Consider the following 14,135-nt stretch of genomic DNA (forward strand, 5'->3'; position numbering starts at 1 on the left):
TCAGATAACTTAGTAAATATAATGGTGAAAAAAATTAAAAGGGGAAACATTGATTAATCTCTTAGAGCAAGAACATATCTTAATCTTCATATAAGAAAACAATTCATCAAAATATAAAAGGAAAGGAAATCACTTTTGTAGAAGAATATATTTCAAAGTTCCACCTATTGATGATTTCATTTAAAAAATTTGAAACACATGAGTAATCTCACTCTTACCAATCTGTTTTTCTTTTTCTTTTTTTTTTTTTTAAAGATTTTATTTATTTATTTGAGAGAGAGAGAATGAGAGAGAGCACATGAGAGGGGGGAGGGTCAGAGGGAGAAGCAGACTCCCCGCCGAGCAGGGAGCCCGATGTGGGACTCGATCCAGGGACTCCAGGATCATGACCTGAGCCGAAGGCAGTCGCCCAACCAACTGAGCCACCCAGGCGCCCTTTACCAATCTGTTTTAATCAATGGTAGAAGAGGGGTTTAAACTACTCATTCACATGGAGATAAAGTGACAGCATTTTTGTTGCATAGCAGTATTGCTCACTCTCACTCACAGTGGATGATGGAGGAAACAGATTTCTCAATTCATTTTTTAGCAGCAGAATCTGTCTACTGATAGAAATTCACACAAAAATAGGTCTGAGGGTTAGCTATTCCCAAGTAACACAAGCATTAACCAAACACTGCCAATTTGTAGGGGGCTGTGGAAAAAACATGTGAAAATATTCTATGTTGAATATTAGCTTTGTGTTATTTTCTGCTAAAGATATTCAGTGGGCAATTTCTAAATTAGGGCTTCAGTATAGGTCAAAATTAACGTGTTTTGAGATGCTGTAGTCAATGTTTTGCTATAAATATGTGGAAGAAGTCAGCTGAAAAATAGCTATAGGCACATCCAAAATGAGTATTTTCTAAAAGAAATCTTCATGTACCAAATATCTACAAACTGAAAAGTTATTATACATGTAGTGGGACCACAATAAACACTTAATGGTTGCCTGACTGACCAGTTATACATACCATTTAAGAAGACCTGGGTAATTCCGATGCAAAAAATATATATATATATACACACACACATATTTCTCTAATAACAGCCTACCAACATATATGCTGCATAGTTAAAGCTGTATTAGAAACTAGCATACATAAAGTATCAGTACAGTTAAAATTAAGTCTTAAGTAAAAAGTTCCTGCTACTTATACAAGAGAATGTATTTTGGTGTTTATTCAAGAGTTAATTCTCACATATAAAAAAGTTTAATGTTAATGAACAATACTTGTCACTTAAAAATTTGAGACAATATAGAAATTTACAGAAAAGTTGAAGCTCACATAGTTGGAGGAAAAAATAAAAGAACCTGGATAATGACTTTGAATACATTTGTGATCAAAATTAACACAGACACACACACACACAAATCAAAGCACAGCAGGACATGCAAAAAAATTTTTACACTGATCTGTTTTGAACCATGAAAAAGAATGAATTAGTTTTGTTTTAATAAGACTTTCAGAAAATGAAAATAATTTAATTATGAAATATCAGCTTGATAATGAGCATATTATTATCAGTATTGACTGGTAAATTAATTGTGTTATCCAAAAATGTTGACAGAGTCTAACTAGTATGAACAAGATATTGAATTCATTAATGAATTATACAACTAGTCTAAGCATACAAATAATCTCTGGTTTTATACCCACTACATTTCAGAATTCTGTAAACTGTGAGACATTCAATGTGTTTAATGTGGCAGAAAATCATATTAAATGTTTCATTATTTTATTCTGTTCAGTCCTTTTCCCATTAAGCATGCAAACACGGTCATAACCATCTTTGGTTTCACTTCTACGAGGTCATCAGGTAAGGCATATATCCGGGCACCGATCTTTCGAGCAACTGAAATGGCATATCTTGAAAAGACAAGAAAAATATCTTATTAGTTGTTATCTACTGTGTTTTCACTTAATATATGTTAAGAATGAAATATTTTTATTAGATTAGCTTTACAAGAAAGTTAAGTTTGAAAGTCTTTAAATCATAGTCCCCATATAAGTTGTACTTAAAAATGTTAAAGACATAGTAACCTTACCTGTAAGGACTTATGAAATTAAAGAGCTACTGTGTTCTAATTTAAACCATCAAAAGCTTACTTAGCATTGTTCAGCTTGTCCTCCTCAGATAAGTTGTCTCTCTTGATCATTTCTTGACGAACTGCATTTGGTGCAATGGCATCTATTAAGTCTAGGACAGGTAAACTAGTGCTAATAGATTTGTCCTAGAAAATAAAGAATGGATGAACATTCATAAACATCTTACTTTTAATTTTCATAAATGGCAAATTGGGTCATCACCATGTAACTGAAAGCAACTTATAAATTTTCTTTGTACTGAACATTCAGCTTTTCTGCAACCAGCACACATCACAAACCATTTACAATAAGCTTTTCCTTCAATCTTTACAGAGCTTACAGTGTGGAGTTGTCACCATACCCAAACAGGGTTTGCAGATGTGACATTTCCTAAAGTATGCTAACTACAGTATCCATTCTATAAAAAATAACTTTTGAAAGGGAATAGGAGATGAATTTTCAATTAATAGTTTTGTAAATTCTAGTAATATATTTCTTAGACCATCAATTCCTAAGCCTTCACTTAAAATTTTTCAGAGAGAAAAATGAAAATATTAGTGGAAAGGAACTAACATTTACAAAGGCATTATTCTTGTTGCTTTACATGTCCAGCTTGTTTAATTCTCCTTACAACCTGGTAATAAAGAAATTATGATCTCTCTTGCAAAGACGAAGAACATGAAGTTCATAGAGCTCAAGTGACATGTTCACACAACCAGTAAGTACAAAACCAGTAACTGGACCCATAACTGTCTGATTATAATGCCCAAGATTCTCTCCATATTTGAAGTCACCTCCAAGCTGAACTAAAAACGAACCACCAAATTCTAGTGGATAGTGCATTGCAGTTAAAGCCAGAAATCCTGGTCTGAATTGTTTTACCACTTGCCACTACTTGAAAAAAAAAAAAATCACTTGTTCTGTCTCTCAGCTTGGATAGTGGCCACTGCTGCTTGCCTACCCAGAATCTACTCTTTCCTTACTACTTTCTCCATCCTAACAGAACCCACATTTTTGCTCTGTGTCCATACCTCCCTCACATGGACATGTGCTTCAAGGAAAGCTGAACCCGTCCACAGCTCCAGGGGTGATCGTGAACTAGTCTAGGCCATGAATTCTGGGCGTAGGGTCATAAACTTATTCTTTTTTATGTATAAAGCATAGAGTATATAAACATACAGTAATATCCATGGCATTAAAATTTCAGGGGGGGGCATTTAGGAAGAAAACGTCTGAAAAGACTCCTTCGATGAACAAAAATTAACTAGTCTGAACCAAACAAGAATAATCCCATCTGATTACCACAGTGATTTAATTTGGGCCTAATTTAATTTAATGTGAGGCCCTTGCTATTCTCTGGAAGAGCCATGAAAAACCAGCAACCCTCCTCCTGTATGTGAATGAGAGGATGAAACCTTTATCCCAACTAGCAGCTATCCTATAACCAAGAGGAAAACCAGCTATAGGGTGAAGTTGGCACTGTAGATGGCAAAGCAGAGATGGATAAAAACCTCAGTCCTGAATGACATTCTTCAATTACTGTTCAACCAACCCTGAAATCTACCCTACCTCTGGATTTCTGCTATTCTGTATCTTTCCTTTTGGTTTAAACCACTTTAAATTGGGTTTCTGTTACCTGAAGCCAAAAGCAAGCACCCTTTCCTAATCACTACTATGAGAATGTCACAGGATTCTTGGGAATATTAATATAAGTGAAAGCATCTACTACAGTTCCTAGCCAAATTAATAAATTTTTGAAAAAACAATTTGAAGCCATGTGAAGAAAAGTAACAGTCTACTTTTTTGGGCCATGATCTATAAACCACTACATTTATTACTTTTAGAAAAATGTATATTCTTTACTTTCAGGAATGTTCATTTTATGAAACAGATTTTTGGGGAGAAGTAGAAGTAGAGGAGTAAAAATAACTACGGTCTTTAAGTCTTTTTGACGCTGGTAATCTGGATCTGGGTGGGGGTTTCTTTGGCATCTTCCTTATTTCTGAAAAATTCTCGTATTTGTTTTCTCAGTGTGTAGTCTGCAGACCACCTACATGAAAACCACCTGACATGCTTGTTAAAAGCATAAATTTATCCCTATAAATGAGTCAGGTTATCTGTGGATAGGGCTAGGAATCTGCATTTTTAATAAGCTTCCTAAATGACTCTAATGTACACCATTATTCTTTCTAAAAAAAAACTTAACATTCATGCCATTCTATAACAAATTTAAAATTTCTGTGTGCTTTTCACTTTTCTATGATGATTCAAAAACATACAAGTGGCTTAATTGTGCTATATTTTGATTACTTATTTACATATTTGTGAGGGTTTTTTTAAGATTGAGGAAAATTATTTTGTTCATTTGTTTTTTTCAGCTTTATTGAATTATAATTACACATTAAATTGTAAGACATTTAAAGTGTACATCTTGAATATTTGATATATTTATATGTTGTGAAAGGATTACTCTTCTCATCTAATTAACACCTCCATCACCTACCTACCTACATAATATATATATATATATATATATATATATAAACATTTAAGTTCTCTTCTAGCAAATTTTAATTATATAGTGTTAACTGTAGTCACCATGTTATATATAAGGTCCTTAGTTCTTATAGCTGAAAGTTTATGCCCTTTTGTGGTATTTTAAATATTTCTTCACTTAGATGTAGGAAAGAATGATGTTTTCACCTATTTCCTTATGATTTACCTTGGGAAAAACTTTTACTGAGTTGAATAAAAGATTTAAGTTTCAAGGCCTATATTGGATCCCTTATCTTCCTATTTCCAAGAAAACAGGCCTATCTTCCAACTCCTGATTTGTATATTATCAGTAAAAGACATTTTTCTTTTGGAAAGGGGGTAGGACTTACAGTAAAACCATCAGTTTAGTATGTAAGTACATTTTCATCATTTTTCCTTTCACTTTCCTCAAGTTAATTATAAAGAAATTACTTAAACAAAAAGAATGTCTGGACTCTCAAAGACAATTAGCCTAGTGTTTGGCTTGATTTTCAAAGTAATGAATTATACCATCCCTTTCTTTTAATTTGATACACATTACTATTAGAACATTCCATGCCATTGTTCTTTCTGTCATTATTGAAAATAGAAGTGGGAATGCAGTGATGTGGCAGCCAGAGTTCTCTAAAAAGCTCAACAGGAACCTCTCCCATATGATGCCCTTCATATATTGCCATACCAGTAGTGTAGTAAGCCCCTTGTACCGAGCCCCTAAGACGTACCAGGTACTATTGACCTCTTTACATTTGTTAACTTAGTTTGATAACAAACTCAGATGATAGGTATTATTAATATCTCCATCTTAAATATGGGGAAACAGGCATAGAGAAATAACTTGCCCAAGGTCACACAGATACTGAATGTATGAGCCAGAAGTAAATTCAATTTTATTTATCAAGAGGTGTAGTCCAGTTGTTAGTATAAACTGCTAAGGTTTCTATAAAACACACCCTTTTCATGTGCCTCCTACTCCCCTTAGCTGATTTTTATAGTATGCTGACACCCCACACACTGATTCCTGTCTTCTTATTTGCTTCCTTTCCTGAACAGTGAGCACTCTGAGGGCATTATGTAGCCCCAGTGACACAAAGCATCTGATATAGAGAAAGCTTTGAATATTTATGAGATGAATGAGCAGTATGTCACACAACTAATAAGTGTCTGAGCTGAAGTCAAATCCAGGGTCACACAACTACAGTGTGGCTTTCAACCTGCAGTTAGACCTGCATGTGAAATCCAGCTATTCTGCTTAATAGTTAAATGTGTAACAGTGGACAAGTTGTTTAACTTTTCTAATGCTCTCCTTTTTGCTTATAGAGTTATTGAGAGAATTAAAAGAAACTGTGTAAAGTGCTTACCATGGTGGCACATAGAACTCAATAAAGGGTAATTACGATTATTGTTATGGCTGATACACCACTTCCTTATCTTCTTTTAATCTCAGTGTTGTTAACACAGAGTGTTCCATTAGTTTCAGGTGTACAATATAGTGATTCAACAATTCCATTTATTACTCAGTGCTCATACACTTCCTTATCTTGATGAGGGAAAATTACTTTGCAACTAAAAAGGGTAAACTTGTCTTTTCTAAAATTTCTCAGTATAGCACTGCCTTGATTATAATTAATAGATTCTTACTAGTACCATTCATTATAGCCTTCAAAAATAATGCCTTCTACAGTTGGGAAAAAAAGCCTCCCCACCCCAAGTATTTTTTAGCATTTGCTGCCACATTTCTTAAGTATAGTCTCTTTAAAGATTTTATTACTGAGCATCTGCTAAATAAATGCCAAGCACTTTTGCATTATGTTTCTGCTACCTCTGTTCTAAGTAAAACTCTCAAGTCTGCTTTTCTCTGTGAGCTCCCTCCCTTAAAGGGTTTGTGTACTCCTATTTTCAACTATCTCTTCTATTCAACTGATCAAGTCTATATTCCCAGTTTTAATATTTCCTTTCATCCAGTTCATTTCCTAAACATTACCTCAAATCCAACAAGCTTAAAACTGAATTCATCACCCTTTCCAGAAAGCAACTCTACTTCCTGACATTCCCATTTGTTAGTGTTATCTGTTTTCCAATTACCCAGGCCTAAAACATCAAGTTTTAATTCCTCTTTCTCCTGTGCTTCCCTAAATCAAGAAGCCAAATCCTACCTGTTCTTTTGCAATAGCAAATAACTATCCATTCTTAACATTCCCAGTGCCCACCCCCAACTCCATTCAGATCCTTATCATTTCACACCTTGAATTCTGCCTCAGCTTCTTAGGCACTGTCCTGGAATTTACACCTTTCTTCCTCCAATCCATCCTGCTCACCACATTCAGAAGAGTATTCCTAGGGGCACCTGGGTGGCTCAGTTGGTTAAGCATCCGACTCTTGATTTTGGCACAAGTTATGATCTTGGTGGGGAGTCTGCTTCTCTCCCTCTCTTTCTGCCCACCCCCCCACACACGCGTGCCCACACTTGTATGCTTTCTCTCTCTAAAATAAATCTTAAAGAAAAAAAGAAAAGTATTCCTAAAATAGTTACTTATTTTTACATTACTTCCGATATCGATAAACTTTTATTAAGGCCAGATTCCTCCACAATCTTGACCCCAGACTATATCTAGCACTACACCCTTAGGAACTATCCTCTCTAGCCAAACTATGTTCTCCTAACCTTCTCAGACTTGCCTTTATTCAAGATGGACCCTCTTGTAGCTTGTTATGAAAATTCCAGTTATGAAAACTTTGTCTTTCAAATAAATGGTGAACACTATGAGGGCCAAATTAATTTCTTATATTCTATATCTTTACCTATAAATGTTACTTAATAGTAAGAGCTCAATAAATATGTGTTTCTAAATATTTTCTCATTGTATTTGATTTAAATATATACATGCTTATTTTCCATCAACTAATGTACAAATGCATAAAATTTCATTACAACAGTTTTAATGAGTAACTATCAGTTAGAGAATTTCATATGTCCCCTTTCCTGTTTTACGTTTTTAAATTGTGTTTTATGTCTAAAATATATAAAAACAAATCATGGACTGAAAATTGTTTCTTTCTTTCTTTTTTTTTTTTTTTTTAATAAGCAACAGCAAAAACTCAAAATCATTAGTTCCTTCCAAGATGGCAAAAAGAGAAACACACTTGAACTAGGACTCAGGCAACATCTCTGCCGTATTCCAACTGTTCTGTTAAAACCACTTTGGGGCTCAGTATTTAGTAAAGATTTAATTTATCAATTTCTGACATTTCTCCTGCTCTAAAATGTTGTCAAACATATAGAACAAAGGAAAAGAAAAGACTAAAGATGGATAGATAACTCTTAGGAGAGCTTAGGGTTTCATCTGTTTGCACTCTTATTCACTAAAAACAAAACCACCAAATTGCGGATTTTTCACATATAATAAAATCACAAACACAAGGCTCACTGAATTCATGTGTACAAGCAGACATGCTTATTTGTAGTTAACATCACCTTGCATGCAAAAGCGAAACACAATGGAAATGAATGAAAATTAGTGGGTATGCATGTGCAGATTACATTTTTGAGTGCTTTATGAATCATCCACAAATGCTCGGAAGTGAGTGTTAGGTGCCATTATGAAGCCAGATGACAAGATTTTTTTTTCCTACCAGTTTTCTCAATTCCCACTTGAATCGGTTTGGCTGGCTCTGTTATGCCTTGGAAATGATGTCAATACAGTTCTGAGACTGCTGCTAGGGAGCACAAAACATTATAGGTCCTATATATACAATGGCTTTTTTTTATCTTTCTTTTTCATTTGACAATTGGGTTTTTTGGCTCTATTCTATTTCTTTTTTAAGATTAGATGACCAGAGTCTGATAATATTAACCTGCATTTACACTCAATAGGACAACCAATCAAAACTATAAGAATTCAAACATTTATTTTTGCTTTACAGATGCCAAATAACTAGTAAGCCTAAGTTCATAAATTATGTTTCTGGTATATAATGTGACTGTAACTCTGAACCTAAACCAATGTAATTTCCAATAAAAATTCCTTCCTAAACTTAATTTCTTAAGAAAACAAAATTTTAAATAGCTTTTGATTACCTTGAAGTTGGATATAGAAGTATTTTTTTTTGCACTTTTAAGAGTCTGATTGACCCATTTAATAATAATTTCATCATTTACTTTTTCACCCTCTCCAAGATCTGATAACACATTCAATGTGTACCTGTAACAGAAAAGATGTATATTTGAGAGTGAAAGGGGAGAGAGAAGGGGTGAAATTTGCTTTCACATCATTTATATCAATATTTAGATAAGTATTTAAATATTTTGGCTCTAATAAATATTTCTAATGTTAGGTATTTGAACTTAGTCACATTCCAAAGTTGCAAAGCTCAGTAATCAAAAACAAAAACTACTATATGGTATTTTATAAAAACAACTCCTTACAAAGCAGTTTTTAAGAGGCATTAATAAAAGTGATTATTTCCAGAGACTAACCCACTTTTAAACAAAATATATTATCAATGGTAAATCACTTAAAAATACATTTTACATTGTATATTTCTTCTGTTTGTTATTCTCAAAAAGAGCTAAAATTTTAGCTCATATGACTTGCTGAAGGAAGCAGTATTCCTATAAACATATCAGCCTTTACCTTCTCATCAGCTGCCATACCAATGCCAGAGTAAGTGTTGGATTCCCTTCATTTAGGTCCTGCCCAGCAATGCCAACCAAGGAGAATTTAGCCTCATTCTTCCCAAGTTCCACTGCATAGTTACAGTTTTCAATCTATGAATAATAAGTAAAAGTTTTGGTATAAAAACATGTTTTTAAAAATACATCTCTTGGGTACACCAGCTTTGTTCAGTCATTTGAAAAACAATTGAGGATACCTTCAATTTAGATGACAGAATATCATTTCATAATTAACACTGAAATTAAGGAAATAATAATTATTCCCATTTTATAGCTGAAGATATCAAAGCACTGAAGGGTTAACCTCGATAGAGAAACAACTGGCTAGAAAGTTTTAAGATCTTACCCTAAAAGTCTTAACTGTCCAAGATTACATAGTTTATTAGTGGCAAATCTATGACTAAAAACCTAGGTTTCCTGCATTCCATTAATAGAGTTAAAAAATACTCTTTTGTCTAAATTTAAAACTAAGGAATAAAGAAATTGTTTCATTAAGAATCTAAAACCTCAGGGTGCCCGCGTGGCTCAGTTGCTAAGCGTCTGCCTTTGGCTCAGGTCATGATCCCAGGATCCTGGGACCGAGCCCTGTTCGGCGGGAAGCCTGCTTCTCCCTCTCCCACTCCTGCTTGTGTTCCTGCTCTCGCTGTCTCTCTATCAAATAAATAAATTAAAAATCTTTAAAAAAAAAAAAAAAAAGAATCTAAAACTTCATCTCCCATTTCTTCATCCAGATATTACTCATCTTCCAAAATTTAGCTTTTAGCTCACGTTCTTGAACAAAGGCTTATTAACCTTAACTGTACCAGCTGATAACAATCTATCCCTTAATGAACTTCCAATAATGCTTATTTTGTATTGCTTATGCACCATCTTCTACTTAGCAATTTATGTTCTTTCTTTTGTCAACCACAGGAAAGTCTCCTTCAAAAAAAAAAAAAAGATTGTATTTATTTGTCAGAGACAGAGAGAGAGGGAGCACAAGGACAAGCAGGGAGAATGGCAGGCAGAGGGAGAAGCAGGCCCCCTGTTCAGCAAGGAGCCAGATGCGGGATTCAATCCCAGGACCCTGGGATCATGACCTGAGCCACAGGCAGATGCTTAACTGACTGAGCCACGCAGGCATCTTTGGACAGGCTCCTTTTAAAGGGCAAAAATTATAACATGTACAAGTCTATATCATACTCTTCTCCATCCCCAGCCCAGGACCCATCACTGTGCCCTGCCTACAGTAAAAATCTGAGGAATGACCACCAAGTAAATTATTTACCTACCTAACTACTTCTTTCCAGTGTTATAAGTCCAGTTAAGTCCTTTCTCTAGTAACTTTTTTGTCTACCTGGCCGCTATAGATGTTTATTATCTCCAGTCTTCTTATCTCAGGGTTGTGTGTGTGTGTGTGTGTGTGTATAAATTCTTAGGTATTAGAATCTTTTTCTCCAGTGAAATTGTAAGCTCTCATAATCTTATAATACCACAAGTAGTAAAAAGTGCTTACTAAATACTTTTTGGAATAAACATTTAATTAAGAAAAATGATGTAACTGGTTTCTTCTGATTTTCTTTCCCAAGTTAGTTAAGACCTCATTACAAAACAATTCAATGTGAGATACACAGATCCATTTTTCTTCCTAAGAAAGTATTTCTAGGAAAGGTGAGAAAGGGACCACACAATAGAATTTGCACAAATAAATGGGTATTGTTCTTTAAAAAAGAAAAACCAAATTCCCAAAGATCAGTTTGTTACAAATAAAAATGCATGAAGATCCTTTGATTCTGCTGTAGCATCTGCCTGGTTCTCTCAATAAGTTTCATAAAATCTTTGATAGGTATGCATTTTTTTAAAATATAAGGAGATAATATTTTAAAATTCCTTTTCCTGGTAATCATACTATAGATTTAGACTGCCTAATAAAAATATATGCTATAGAAATGCACAGAATTGAAAAACAACCAGATACCTAATTTATAGAAAATAGCATCAGAGTTCTGATTATGTCACAGTGTGAACAGGAGAGAGAAAAACCAGCATATTTTCCACTGACACCTGTTTCAATGGGAGAATTTTCTAGCAAATGTAATAATAATCACTTTTGTGCAAAATGTGTTTCAATGAAGGGCCATCTATTTTACAGTTAGATAAAAATTCCTAAGAGTAATGATAGTGAGAAGGGCGCTCAGGGTTACTAGAGGTCGAAAATGTTGATATGACCAGCAACAAAAGGGTACCTGGAAATGGATGCTAACATAAGGAAATAGATGTGTTCTGTTTTTTTGGCAACAGTTGATTCCAAATTTGGCAAAACTTCTAAGATCTGGAGAGGTACGAAACTAGAGAAAGAATAAGAAATTCAGCTCTAGAGATAAGCCATGTTTATGGTACTACTTAACACTCTAAAAATGGATCTGCTCTCTGAGGATGTAAATATAGAAAGTTAAGAGCAGTGGGCCAAGAACTGAGCCTTGGAAATTTCTAGACGTGTCAGGCTAAAAAACAAAGAATAGGTAAGAATAAAGGTAAGAACAAAGCAAGCAAGAAAAAAAATTGGAGAATGCAGTTTCATATAGTTAATGGGAGAAATGATTATCAAGCACTTCAAATGCTTTGGAAAAAGTGAAGCTTAGATCATTTGGAAAATGAGAAAAATTACATAAAAGGATACAGGGTTCCAAGTGAGAAGAATTACTGAAGAAATAATGAAGAAAGACTATTTAAGTGGTGCAACTTTATGAACTTCACAAATGAAGCAAAGTGATGTCTGCTGATGAATGCCCAAAGTCTATAAAATAAGCCTCTATGATACTTTGTCATGAAAGTACTGTTTCATTTTTTAAACATCTTGAATTTATTACAGGCCTTATGCTTCATTCTATAAACAGCTGGTATTTGTTGAAAGGAAGCATTTTACATATGATTCACTTGTGACATCTCATAATTAAAATTCCAGATAAAATGAGTGGTTTAATTTTTGTTTTCCTGTTACATTTTGCATCTGCTTACTCCTAAAGGAACTAGAAAAAGAACAAAGCCCATAGTAGAAGGAAGGAAAATAAGATGAAAGCAGAAATAAATGAAATAACGACTTAAAAAAAAACAATAGAAAAGATTAAAGAAACCAAGAGTCAGTCTTTGAAAAGATAAACAAAATTGATAAACTTTTATCCAGACTCATCAAGAAAAAAGAGGACTCAAATAAAATCAGAAATGAAAGAGAAGTAATAAGGGACACCACAGAGAGACAAAGGATTATAAGAGACTACTATGTAAATTATATGCCAACAAATTATACAACCTAGAAAAAATGGATAAATTCCTAGAAATATACAATCTTCTAAAACTGAATTGGGAAAAAATCTACAGACCAGTAAGTAGTAATTAAATTGAATCATTAATCAAAAATCCCCCAGCACTTGAAGTAATGAGCACTAGGTGTTGTACGCAACTGATGAATCACTAAATTCTACCTCTGAAACTAATAATACAGTATATGTTAATTAAATTGAATTTAAATTAAAAAAAAATTTAAATCCCCCAACAAAAGTCCAGGACCAGATGGATTCACAGGTGAATTTTACCAAAGATTTAAAGAAAAAAGAAGGGAGGGAGGAAGGAAGAGAAGAAGGAAGGAAGGAAAGAAGAAAGAAAAGAGTTAATACCTATTCTTCTCAAACTATTCCAAAAAATAGAAAAAGACAAGAACAAGTTTTGGTAAGGGTGTGGAGAAAAAGGAATGCTTGTGCACTGTTGGTGGGAATGTAAATTGGTGCAGCCACTGTGGAAAACAGTATGGAGGTTCTTCAAAATATTAAAAATAGAAACACTATACAATCCAGTAATTCCAGTACTGGTATTTACCCAAAGAAAATGGAAACACCAATTCAAAAAGATCCATGCACTATGTTTATTGCAACATTATTTACAATAGCCAAGAAACAGAAGCAACCCAGTGTCCATTGATAGATGAATGGATAAAGATGTGTGATATGTATGTATACACACACACACATACACACACAGACACACACACTGGAATATTACTCAGCCATAAAAAAGAATGAGATCTTGCCATTTGTGACAATATGGATGGACCCAGAGGGTATTATGCTAAGTGAAATAAATCAGCCTGAAAAGACAAATACCCTATGATTTCACATATATGTGGAATTCAGAAAAAAAAATGAGCAAAAAAAAAAAAAAAAGGCAGAAACAGACCCATAAATACAGAGAACTGGTGGTTGCAGAGGGGAGGAGGGGGGAATGGACAAAATGGATTAAAGAGAGTGGGAGGTACAGGCTTCCAGTTATGGAATCATCATCATTCATTTGCCAGATAGTCTCCCATTGACTGTAATCAAGTCACTGCCCTGCTCAAAAATGTTTAATGTCTTCCCATTACTTCTAGTTTAAAATGCAAGCTCTTTAATCTGACAGTCAAGGTTCTCAACATTTGGCTCCACTTGAAATTTTTAGGGTCTTCTTACCTATTGGAATCCTCTGCTATAGCCAACATATTCCCTCCAATTCCCAGAAATGCATTTTATATTTTCCTATCACTATCCCTTTTCCTGATCCTTAGCCCCCTCTCCACCCTCCTTTCTCAAACTCTAACTCAAATACCGTCTCCTGCATGAAGCATCTCATGGTAAGTACAGCCTGTGGCCTTTTCTTCCTTAGAACTTATAATATTAACTTCTATAGGGGTGCATGGGTGGCTCAGTCAGTTAAGCGTCTGCCTTCATCTCAGGTCATGATCCCAGGGTCCTGGGATCGAGCCCCACATCGGGATCTCTGCTCAGCAGGGA

At 34.3% G+C, this 14,135-nt stretch overlaps 1 protein-coding gene across 1 annotated transcript in view; it reads right to left on the bottom strand.

The window, feature by feature from the left end:
* Positions 1–1,553: 1,553 nt before the first annotated feature.
* PLS1 (plastin 1) overlaps positions 1,554–14,135 on the bottom strand; it is a 100,931-nt gene continuing 88,349 nt past the window's right edge. The window contains exons 13-16 of the mRNA XM_032408539.1: positions 9,296–9,429; positions 8,740–8,863; positions 2,151–2,275; positions 1,554–1,910 (exon numbers count right to left, since the gene is read on the bottom strand). Coding sequence (XP_032264430.1) covers positions 1,775–1,910; positions 2,151–2,275; positions 8,740–8,863; positions 9,296–9,429 — 519 coding nt within the window. The 3' untranslated portion in view covers positions 1,554–1,774. The remainder of the gene's footprint in view (positions 1,911–2,150; positions 2,276–8,739; positions 8,864–9,295; positions 9,430–14,135) is intronic.

The sequence above is a fragment of the Phoca vitulina genome, unplaced genomic scaffold (assembly GCF_004348235.1).
Source record: "Phoca vitulina isolate PV1807 unplaced genomic scaffold, GSC_HSeal_1.0 scaffold10, whole genome shotgun sequence".
Taxonomy (NCBI): Eukaryota; Metazoa; Chordata; class Mammalia; order Carnivora; family Phocidae; genus Phoca; species Phoca vitulina.